General features: G+C 39.4%; 1 protein-coding gene and 1 long non-coding RNA gene across 5 annotated transcripts; one reads left to right on the top strand and one right to left on the bottom strand.

The window, feature by feature from the left end:
• Positions 1-546: 546 nt before the first annotated feature.
• Positions 547-7,349, top strand: LOC122086626. 2 transcript variants are annotated; one of them, XR_006142496.1, is made up of 3 exons: positions 547-2,258; positions 2,915-6,915; positions 7,042-7,349. It is a non-coding gene; the product is annotated as an uncharacterized LOC122086626 (long non-coding RNA). The 2 variants fall into 2 exon arrangements; XR_006142495.1 differs by having other exon boundaries at positions 2,915-7,349.
• Positions 7,350-8,251: 902 nt separating this feature from the next.
• LOC122086624 (F-box/kelch-repeat protein At5g60570-like) lies at positions 8,252-11,236 on the bottom strand. 3 transcript variants are annotated; one of them, XM_042655576.1, is made up of 2 exons: positions 10,879-11,236; positions 8,252-10,646 (listed from the first exon to the last, which is right to left on the bottom strand). In XM_042655576.1, the coding sequence occupies exon 2, from the start codon at positions 10,189-10,191 to the stop codon at positions 8,965-8,967; it is 1,227 nt and encodes a 408-aa protein (XP_042511510.1). In that variant the 5' UTR covers positions 10,192-10,646; positions 10,879-11,236; the 3' UTR covers positions 8,252-8,964. The 3 variants fall into 3 exon arrangements, with proteins under 3 accessions (XP_042511510.1, XP_042511511.1, XP_042511512.1); XM_042655577.1 differs by having other exon boundaries at positions 8,252-10,515; XM_042655578.1 differs by having other exon boundaries at positions 8,252-10,510.
• Positions 11,237-12,015: the final 779 nt, after the last annotated feature.

Raw genomic sequence — 12,015 nt, 5'->3', positions numbered from 1 at the left:
AGCTAAAGGGTGATAAAATTTTCCATTTTTCTTTCTCTAAATTTCTTCTGGCTCCCTAGCTAAAGTTTCCATAATAATGTTGAACAGTAAGGTAAACTTTGGCTTTGATTATTCGACCATGGCCTCCTAAAATTTAGACCATATCCTTCTTTTGTGGGGTTTGGTGGTATCACTTTGCCCTCCAAGGTCATTAATTTCGCAGGAAATGAATCAATAAGCTTTAGTCCCCAATCACTTGGAATTAATTGAAAGTGGAATTATATATAAACTTTTAAGCTAGTATAATGCTTGATCATATGGGTTGTGTTTTCTTTTGTATTCTAACCCTACTTCATAAGAACTAAAAGTATAAGATAATTAAAGATTAGAATTTAATTAATATAATCACATTCAACAAATATGTCATACAATGATACATGCAGCTGGAAGAAGTATTTGACAGCCTAATTGACCTGATCAGTGCCCTCTCTCTCTTTCTTTTTCTTATATATAGTACTGCTTCATACTATTAAAATAATAAAGATAAGGAGAGAGAGAGAGAGAGAGAGAGAGAGAGAGAGAGAGAGAAGTAGTAATAATCTTCAGAGGAGGAAGGGAAGAGGGAAGGGAGTTAGGGAGGTGAGGAATCCAAGTGTTCCAAGCACTCCCAGACAAATTAGTTTCAGAGAGAGGAGAAAAGCAACCTGTGCTTTACGACTCAGAAAAGGAGATTTCGAGAATCATAAGGGTGACTCTAAGGAAATTGCGTGGTTACTAACCCAACCCAGACCAAACCCCATCAATATCATCTCTCTCCATACTTCTAAATAGTTAAATATTGAAGCTGAGGGTGGTGCAATTGTGAAACTGAGATCATCAAAGCCCACAACATGTTCAGCTTCTTTCACTCTTTTTTCTCAAAACCCTACTGGAGGGAGGCAGATCTTCGCTAAGTTTAGCGATGGTTTCCCCCCAGCAGCAAAGAAGAAGAAGAAGAAAAAGAGTGGCAGACAGTTGAGGTGGAGTGGGTTTCTTGATTCATCAGATGTGTTTGTTTTATGCCAACTCAAACCCTTGTCAGCCTCTCCTCTTGAATAAACCCTTACCAAGTATTGCACCATCCTTCTTCCCCTACCTTGGATGCCTTTTATTTTCCTCCTCATTATAAATCTCAATCCCTCTTACCTCTACTGCTCGCTGAGCCAATTCAAGTGGTTCCCTTTACTGTCTAGCTACTCACCACCTGATCTCGAGCGAGGCACAGCGATCATGGCCATCTCCAAGTGATTCGATTTGGGCTAAGTGAATAAGTAGCTGCAACGTATAGATATATGCCTGGCTCCCTGTATGCCATTTGCAGAGCCCATCGAACACATCGCTGGTCTTCGTGAATGGCGTGCCAGGAGCCATGCATGTTACATGTCACATGTCACATGTATATCTATCATCTATCCTATGGACTGCAACTACAACTAGGGTTCTAGGTTTTAGGCCTCTCTCTCCCTCTCTAGATTCTAGGGTTTGGTACGGTTGAAATTAAATTATATTAAAAGGAGTTGCATTAAATGCAGGTTTTCACATGTCTGAACCAGGTGAGAGTACTTTCTCATCATTTGCAGGATTTAGGGTTTTTTTTTTAAATTATTTTGCACAACACACAGCCTTTTGGTTCCTTTCCTTTCCCCAGGTGATGTTATGTTGTTTCAATGTAACATGGTTCTTTGTTGCATACGTCCTTGCCACACTACTCTTAATTTGTGTACACTCTCATTGATTCAAGCCTGCCAACAATTTAGGCACAAAGAAATTTTCTAATCTGATGAGTTATTGCTTTTAGATGGATGGTAGTTGCAGCAATCAGATGCTCAGGATCTTCCTTCTAATACAACCTTTAACCTAGTTAGCCTTTAGATATGGCCCCAAATGTAACTCTCTCTCTCTCTCTCTCTCTCTCTCTCTCTCTTGCAGGGCTTCAGAGAAGAAAATGCAGGGAAGTCCTTCTGGGGTAGGTTACTAGCTGAGCTGCCAAAGTCTTAACTATTAAGAATGCAAGGTCCAGCTACCTATTTGCAGGAGAAGTGAATATGTGCTATAGTACTACAATGAACATCAACCTTGTCTGCTCAAGCTGGAGTGAGTGTCTTTGTTAAGTTCAAAGGAACTCCTGCAAAATATGATTACTTCAATGACTGTTTCAGGTCAAAGCACCATAGTCAAGCCTGGCTAGCTGCATTTATATTATTTGATGGACCCCGCCGTGGAGATCTCCTTAAACCAATGTAATTGTCTGGATCATGTATTGTATCTTCTTCTTTTTCAAAAAAGTTTCAGATATTCCCTTAGATTATCAAGAAGAAGAAGCGATCTAGGGTTTTCTTTCTTGCATGTGTGATGTAATTCAGAGTTCAGGTAGGATGAATGCATCAAAATATGCCATCCACTTGAATCTTACAATGTTGATATTTTATACAATAATTAGGTCATGGTTTTTGCTGTATTTTATAATATATTAGAGATTTTAATGGATTAGGGATGTATATAAATGGTGTTGTTCTCAAGAAAGCCATGAACAGCAAAGCTAGCTACAGCTCCATAGGTCTGCTACACAGTTTCAGATATATACCCAGTCCATTAAAAAAATTGTGCATCTCTCTCTCTCTCTCTCTCTCTCTCTCTCCCACACATCCAAGGGACACACACACATTAGTGGATGATTTCAGACTGGCGTGGGCTGTGGTATGTGGAAGAAGAGCCTCGGAGTTAGAGGAGATGGTAGTGTGTCAGGTGTGTGTATTCAAGTGTTTCTTGTGATCACGTCCATGAAATCATGATGAATTAAATTCAGTGAAGAACCTTATAGATAGATAGTGCTTTATTTGGTGTGTGTCGGTCTGTGTCTCTGTCTGAGTCTCATGAAATTATCACCCATTTGCAGGTGGCTTAAAGGCTGGCGTTTCTTGCACGCAAAAGAAGCCGACTCACCTTATATGAACAGGTACATCTTCTTCCTCAGGCAATTCTCCCTTTCATTGTCTCTGCTAAAGCTTTGTCTATCTGCTGTTTTTGTGAATCTACCTTCCTACACCTTTGTCCACAAAGGATATTAGGAGACAGGGAGACGTTTGGGTGGGAGCTTGTGAATATAGGTTGTGGACCATAGACCACTCTACTTCTGGTGGGCGATTAGATGAAACTTAGACCCAGAAGATACAATCATTGGACAAGGTTAACAAATGTGCGCTCAGAGACTTCTTGATCACAAACACTCTCAATTCTCTATAGGTAGTGTAGTCTCCATGGATCTCTGATGAGTTCATGTTTATTACTAGAGCTAATTTAAGAAGGATTAGTGATGATTGTATTCTCTACCCGAACTAGGGGTGAAACAGGGCCGGGTTGGGCTAACCCAACCCTAGGTCCCAAATTTCAACCCAATCCTAACTCAATCCTGTCGGGTTCATGCTCAAGCCCAACCCTATAGGGCTCAAGTTTGGGCCGAGTTGGGTCGGGTTGACCCTAGCTTGTCTTCTTAGTGGAATCACATTCCGATAAGTACGATTCAATTCAAATTTTAATTCCTAAAATGAATTGAAACGCAATTTTTTTATTTTAATTAAAACCCTAAAATGAATTCATCCATTAAACTATACCGAACATGATATTTTATCATTCTTTTATGGAGATTTCATGTGTCTTTATTTTTTCATGTCACCCTTATTTTAATCCCTTTCATCAAAAGTCAACATATTAAGACATAATTCAATCATTTACTGTTTTTAGAATTTCACCTTGATTTATAATAATGCTTAATTTTCAATATATATAAGGACCAAAAAACTCAAGTACTGCAAGCCCCCACCTCTCCTCATTCCTCATTTCACTGTTGTAGAGATGGGTTTTTCCTTTGGCTTTGTGCTCTCTCTTTTGTCTATACTGTTCTCTATCATATTTTTGTTACACAAGAAACTCAATGACAACAACAAGAAACTCCCTTGGCTAGGAGCGACACATGTATTCTACAAAGCACAATAATAATCAAGATTAGACTCAGGGCAAGTTATGGTCAGGTTGGGTTTTCTATGCCTCAACCCAGGCCCGGCCCAACCCCGCACAGGGTTGGGTGGGGTTGGGCCTGGTTGGCCCTCATAATCGGGTTAGACAGGGTTCGGGCTCAGGGCGGGTTTGGATCGTCAGGGCTAAACTTACACCCCTAACCCGAACCCATCTGTGGGAGATTATGTGGATAAACGCACGGTTTCAAGTTCGATTCTCCATTTGTGTATTTGCAATTTAAGTGGAGACTGTGGTGATGGGTTTTGGCGTTAGTCCCCTCGTGTCGAGGTGTGCTTAAGCTAGCCTGAATACCTTGGTTAAAAAAAAAAAAGAATGATCTCTACCTGCATTCTATGGCAGTTAAAGAAATAGAATCTTAAAAGGTATTTTTGAACAATACTAAAATCTAGCAAAATATTTATATATTAAAAAAAAATTATTCCATTTCTTTGATTACCAGCAAAGATTAACCTGGTAATAGAGGCAAGAGGCAAGTATTAATGAATCATCTTTTGCCTTAATAAGAGAGAGAATACACGAAAAGGGATGAAAGGCTCTCCCAAATCTCAGACTAACTGTACGATATCCCCCCTTAGTCTTTTGGCATTTGCGCTCCACACGTTGATGTGATAAATTATTAATTATGGTTTCATGCATTATGACAAACTTATGAAAGCGACTGCACGCAATTCTTTTGCACTTTCTCTTAACCAAATCTTTGTCCAAAATATTGGCCCGGGCAAGGCCCAGTTTTGTTTGGTAAAACTCACTCTTAAAACCTAGCTAGACGTTAAAAAACAGTACACTAATCTTTATAAGTCTTTATATTCGGTTTTTCATAATTTCACATTTGATGTAGGATCGTTGTTTTTGTATAGAATCTTAATAATTTTTTTCTCTCTTTTGCCACGTGTGGGAGAACATAGGAACTGAATTTTTTTCCAAGGAATTTTCTCTATCATCTGAGACACCTTGAACCTAACATGGGGTTGAACTTTTTAAATTGTTGATATCCAGGATGCTTGCATATGTTAATTAAAATTTCATAAGCAACTCATCTTGTCAAAAGAGATAAAAGGATGAAAGTAACAAATATGGATCAGGTCTTGGTACAAGAGAGAGGAATGATTCTTGTATGGTGTTTAATCTACACTTGAGTTCTATTTAATCTCTCTTCCTGTAATTGGTTTTTATTTTGAGTAGAGTTCAAGTGTGGATCAAACACCCTAAAAGAATCATTCTCGTATGAGGAGTTGGTCCGAACTCTTGAAAACTTGAAATTGTCGGGTATTATTTCTAAAAATGTATTTAGTTTATAATAAGATTGCTGCTTGTCATTTTCTTCCGATTTTTATCTTAATAGAGTGGAATTTTTATTAAGAAATCAGGTTTAAGACTCACGCAATCCTGAATAAAAGGGGTGAAAGTAATGGAATTTTACTTCGACTACATTTGTTGTGTTGTAAAGCAAAATTAATTAAAAATCGTACAAAATTATGTAAGGATTAGGAAGAAAAATTTTGTTTTAATGAAAAAAAAATAGAAAACAACATCCATTTCAAAATTCAGAGATTTTTTCCCTTAAAATAGTGACAGTATATTTTAATTTACCATTGGTACTCTTGATAGTTCCATGGAGACCTTATCACCATCGTATATCAATCATTTTCAGATGTTAATATTGATAATGTACAACAAAAAAAAAAAAAAATATATATATATATATATATTAAATGATAGAAAATATAAAATAATTTATATTTATTTATTTTGGTAGAAAATATAAAATAATTTATTAAATAAAAACCAGAGACATATTTCGTACGTTATGGACTGGTCTGGGACTCTGGATCTGAATAAGATCGGCCATGCCGATACAGATTACTAAATCCCTGGTCGCAATTAGGGTTTTCAATGGGTTGGTCAATCATGTTGAAGGTGGAGTACTAATTATGTTAAGTAACTCTTAATTAGCTAGGTATCTGAGTAATGGAGAGTAATGTTGCATCAAATTTGGAGAATCTCTTGCTGGTTCCATTACAGGTCGCCACCATATGAATTTCCAGGGAGAAGGAGGTGGTCCCAGAGGTCCTTATACAGGACTGAATTTCTCCATGGTTTCACATGATGTAATGGACATTTGGTATCAAGGATTTATTGTCTTAAGCTTTCTCTGCGGAAATGGATCAGTTGGCCAAGGAACTAACTGAAGGAGTAGAATGCCTCCCTAATCCCTATAGTGTTGCAGTAATGCAGTGGGTCTACCATGAAAACTTTTGAGCCCCAAAGACAACAAATAGTGGATTGTTTTGGTCAATAGTTCTTCACTTGATGTAATCCCAAGGCTAGTGACAACCTTGTTTTCAATGTAGTTGTAGAAGCATTAGTTTGCAGACATAAACATTTCACAACCTGAATGGTTTATTTAAGTTTGAATTTTCCATTGCATGATTTGGTTTATACATGTTTGAATTCAGAGTTTTTTGTAATTGTACAGGAAATTTTTGCAGAGGAAAGGAAAAAAAGGAATGTCAGTTCCAACCTAAACTGTACTTCATAGAAAAGTTTTCATCATTACTTGGCCCCTAGGTTAGGATGAAGATTATAATTACCTGTCAGCGACTATCATCCTCTCCCACTTCCAGGTATAATAAGTTTAGGGCAGAGGCAGGGGTTATGGCTTAATTAGTTTCTACAATTCTGAAACAAATATCCCTCAGATAAGTATTAACTTCATCCAATATGTTTATACTGGAATCATTTATCATTTGATTTTTGTAAGGAAACTGAGATAATTTCCGATGTTCTTGGAGTCGAAGTCTTCAGGCAGACAAATTGCAAGGAACATTCTTGTGGGCAGTTACTGTGCCTTCTCCAACAAAGGTATACTGGCAGGAAGCTCTGCATTTTCGTTTATAGGAGTTCCCTTGATGTAAGTTTGCAACGTTTTGAGGACAAGAATTATGAGTTTCGCGTTCCAGAAGAAATTAAAACGTTTTGATGTTGCAGAATCAGAAGGCGTATTGGAAACATTGCGGAACAAATTTTTGAATTTGGACAGATTGAAAGGAACTGCAAGTGAAGAAACTGACAGAAATCATGGAGTCATAAAAACCCATGAATGCCACAAGTGTATATCCCAACTGAGTAAGATCTCACGGAATACAGAGTAGAAACCAGCAAATCTTGAAGGTAATTAGCATATCCACTTATCATCACTCAAGAATGTTAACTGGTAGCTGTATCGGATACAGAATGGTGCATCTGTGCAACTGCCATTTAAAGAAGATGAAATACACCATTCTATTTGGCCATCAGAGAATGCAGGAACTGATTTATTTCATGATTAGATCATATAAGAGTAAGGATTTTGAGCTACTTACCCAACAAGAATGCAATAGTTATTATTTGGAAGATTAACCCCTACAGAGTTGTCCATGAACATGATGTTTGGAAACCAAGGTTTAAAACTCAGAATCCGTTATTGGATGGCCTCCATCGATTTTGCTTTGGATTGGATCAGACTTGGTAGGGATTCGAATGGAATTGGCCAAAATCCAAGAATATGGAATTATCTTTGGTTTTTATAGTTTTTTATTCGAAAGTCTCATAGATCTAACTATATGAGGACATTTCAATGATCTTCTGCAATTTTAGTAAAAGAAGGGGAAAATAAAACACCAATAGAGACCTATGAGGATTCATGCCTGATCCAAAATAAAGTTTTGTGAATTGGGCGGTCTCTTGGAAACAAGATCTAAGCACTGAAGAATCTTAGGAAGAAGAAGACCTGGTTTCTCTAGAACCTAAATAAACTTGAAAGAACAGAAAACATGAACAACTGGATCAATGATTGAGTAGTAATCAGAAATTTTGACATCGTGACATTAAGTTCCAAGATGAAACTTAAATCGGATAATGATGGAGTCTTCCTGCAAAATCAGATTATTAGCACAGCTTCATAGAACCGTGAGGAAGATATGGAAAAACTGTCATTGTATATCAGGTAATATCTGGGGATAAAAATTATGCCTTGTAGAGAACCATTGGACTACGACTTGGATATAAGGAAGAACAATTCAATGAAATAAGTGTATAAATTCCCAAAAGTTCTTTCAAGTCGGGTAAAACAAATGTTCTCGAATACTTTGAAAGTGTACTTACCATTATGTCATTCTCAAGAGCCGTCAATTGTCTCACACTCAATACACTAGTGAAATGACAGAATTTTTCTCTATAGCAAAAGAAGTGTTTTATGCCAAAGGAGCAAAAAAATAAGGTTACAAATTATCAATAAGAAAATCCCCAAAGTGAATTATCTAAAGCAATTACAACAAGACTACAGTAAAAGTTGAAAATGAACAAGAAAATAAGGCTGAAGGCAGAGAACCAGTCTTGATGGATTTTCAGACAAACACAACACTGCGCATCACTTGTGAGAAATTCCAACCCACTTAATAGCACTATCCAAGTTCTTGGTACAGGGAATAGGCCATGGATTGGAAAAAAAAGAACTTGATGAAGTATGACAGGCAGTATAGTATCACTGGGTTCCTAATCAATAGTAGTTCTCCTGAAACACAACCATGCATCAGTAGTGAGAAAACTCACCTCACAAAATCGATAATGCTTTTCATGTTCTCACGACAAAACTGTTGTGCAGAGGAAACAGAGAACTGCGCCATTGTGTATCTAATCAGTAATCTTCCCTTAGAAGTTATGGGACAGGGATCTGCAATTGAGCACCATATCCAAATACAGAATTGTCAAAGAGTAAAATGAATATTCAAATCAACGAAAGGTGCCTAGACAATCAGTGATAGTAGTAGTCAATGAGATCACAGGTGAAGGAGCCGCCTCAAGAGCAGCCAAAAGGCCTCGTTAGATTGCAGTGTTCAATCTCTCGGACTGAATAAATTGAAGAACAAGTACTCAACAACCCATGACGGCACAATTATAGACAAACACCCCGGCGTGCTCCTTCACACCGATCACCTTCCACTCCAAGGTCCCATCCTTGACCCCCGACTTCGGACACCAAGAGTTCAAGACGATACCCTCACCTTCCGGGCCTCTCTGCCCACCTACAACTAGCAGTTCCTTCCCACATGCCTTAAAAGCCAAGCCCCAACCATTCGCAGAATCAGCTCTGACAGGGAGCCTTCCCAAGACAGCCCAGGTGTTCTTCTCCTTAGCATACTTCTTCACCATGTTGGTTGAGTGCTCAACCGCATAGAGCTGGTTATCCACCACTGCCACAAGCGGCGGTGCTTGAGCCACCTGATTAACATTTGGGTACATTCCTTCAATTTTCGTCCATTTCCTCGTCTTAAGATTATACTCCTCTCCACAAGTCAATGAGACCGTATGACTTGACATCCCACCTATCACATAGAACTTCCCATCCATGAAAAACCCAGAGCACAACTTACGTGGGGAGTGCATATTAGGTAACAGTTCCCATCTACCAGTCTCCGAATCGTAGAGCTCAGCAGATTCCAATATCTTCCCTTTCTTATCACTCCCTCCTGCGACAATGGAAATCGAACCAAAGCTACTCGAACCGAACAGGCATCGAGGGAGATTCATCCCCTGACACCTGACCCAATTCCGACGAACCAAACTATACTTCCAGGTAGCGAAATCCAATAACTCTCGGCCAAAAACCAGTAGTTCACTACCCACAGCTAAGGACTCCTTGTCTGCATGATTGAAGCATTCATCACAAGGGATCTTAGGTAGTCTCATCCATTTCTTTCTCATGGGGTCGAAAGCTTCCCACCCCCGAGGGTCACAGACCAAGTAGACCCAGTGCTCGGCGATGCCCATCTGCTTCCGCAATCCATAGAGGGAGCCGCTTGCTATCAAGGAATTGAATCTCCTGTTGAGGCAAGCGAGCGACGCATAATCTGATCGGCGTGCCCAGGCAAGACAGGTCAGAACAATGTCATCATGAAGACCGGGAAGAAAAGAATCGCACGACTCGGCAGTACATCGGCAATGTTGGCAGCGACGACCATCGGAATTTCCTATCTCAGATCCCATCTCCAAAACTACGTCTTCTGTTATCTCGACAAAATCAGAGCAAAATTTGTCCGGCATCAAGCACGGCAGATTGAGATCAAATAGTCTCTTCGACTCAGCGGCTTCAAGAAGCATATCGGCAAATCCTCAGGGTCCTGGCAGCGAGCATCTGGCAAGACTCTCGGAAGTAGAGCTGATCAATGACACGGTAGCTATTGGATCCTATCGATGCTGAGAACCATAAAATAAGGCCCGAGCTGCGAGGCACCATAATTCAGCATACGTGAATCCATCTGTCCATCGCTCTATTCAATCCCTCCGTCATCATACTTCAGCGTCAGATCGAAAGTAATCAGATCTCTCATGAAAGTTAATGCCAAATTTCAGCTCTTTTAAAAGCGGAACCTCCGGATCTTCTGCCGAAATCGGTTCTGCTCTCTCACGTTGCTGTCGACTGGACTATCCAGAGAAACGAAATACATCGGTCCGTTGGAAAGAATTACAAAAACGATATAAATAAATAATTCCAAAGGGGAATCGGACGAATTCCCGATCAAAATTTGAAGCGTTCAAGACGATACTGACATCAACTGCAGAATTTTCCCACGAAATTAGAGGGTCGGGGATCGATTAAAAAAAAATCCAAATCAGAAACAGAAAAAAGGATTTCCAACCGAAATTATCGAAATCCGAGGGAGATTATACGAATAGAAACGAAGAAAAAAAAAAAAAAAAAACTAAAAGCAGAGGTAATCTTCGAACATAAATCCAATCGATAAAACAAAATGATGAAATGGAATAATCAGAATTAGATAAATATACCAAACGAAGATGCCGTCAGCTTGAAATCAGACAAGTCGATTCGATTTGGATCGCCAAACGCAGATGACGTCTTTACCGGGGAGGAAATTACTGCCGGATTACGACGGCTAACGAGGTTGGGAAGGGAATAGAGAGGATTGATGGGTTGAGGAGAAGATGGAGAACGAAAAAAAGAAAGAGAAAAAATAGGATTAAATAATCAAGAGAACCAGAGAGTAGATGAGAGGAAATCTAAAGGGAAGGGGAAGAGAGATAAAGACATTTCGTTTACTTATTCGCACTCTGGATCTTTAGCTCTCTCTCTATCTATCCATCTCTCTTTCTCTCTCTTGAGTCCTCCTTTTCCTTTTATCTTCTTCTTCCACTATTTTTTAATCTGTTTGACTGTTTTACGAGGACCTGCCGACCTGGGTGCTTAGTGCTTCGCAGAAATATCTTTGTAGTTAACAACCCAAACGGTACTCTAAAGTCTTGGTCCTAGTCCGTGAACGCGTGCACCCTGGTTTTAAAACCAGATCTGGATCGGTCCCGGCCATGATCGGTGCAGGTGGGTGAGTGGCCGGGTTGTGTTACTGAGTTGAGGAGGGATTTCCTGCGGATAGAATTTGTCAAATGAAGCAAAGGAAAGTCGTAGGAAACAATTCCACTAGTCGTAGAGAAGGGATGGAAAATGGACGAATCGCGTTTTACCGAGTCAAAGAGTCAACTATTTTCCAGAGGGTCAACTCAACTGTTAACTGTTAAGACGGCGTCAGTTAAATTATTTTCCGTTTCTGTTAATCTGTAGATTCTGTACTATTACTGCCTACTTCTACCACGTAGCTACTTTTCCTACTTTGTGAACTTGGGCCGTTGTGATTGTTGTTGGTATGGTCCCCACGTGACGTACGATTGGAATCTCTGTGCAGAGCTTACTTAAATCCCACTTTTGCTCAAAGAACCGTCCCTTATTCAGTTATTCTTGTCAAGTGCAGCCTGGTACTAAATTAACTGTCACGAAGAAAGGAAAGGAAAGGAAAGGAAAGGAAAGGAAATGCAGGGACTATAGAGACCATAGTACCTACCCCCACCCCCCTTCTCTCTCTCTCTCTCGACCATGGTACATTGGTACCGACTCTCAGAAAATGCAGGGACCAT

Source organism: Macadamia integrifolia, chromosome 8 (assembly GCF_013358625.1).
Source record: "Macadamia integrifolia cultivar HAES 741 chromosome 8, SCU_Mint_v3, whole genome shotgun sequence".
NCBI lineage: Eukaryota > Viridiplantae > Streptophyta > Magnoliopsida > Proteales > Proteaceae > Macadamia > Macadamia integrifolia.
Note: the sequence above shows the minus strand (reverse complement) of the source record. Positions and strands in the feature narration are given on the sequence as shown.

Bases quoted from the DNA above. Each gene is read 5' to 3' on its own strand.
- LOC122086624 (XM_042655576.1), bottom strand. From the start codon at position 10,191: ATGCTTCTTGAAGCCGCTGAGTCGAAGAGACTATTTGATCTCAATCTG.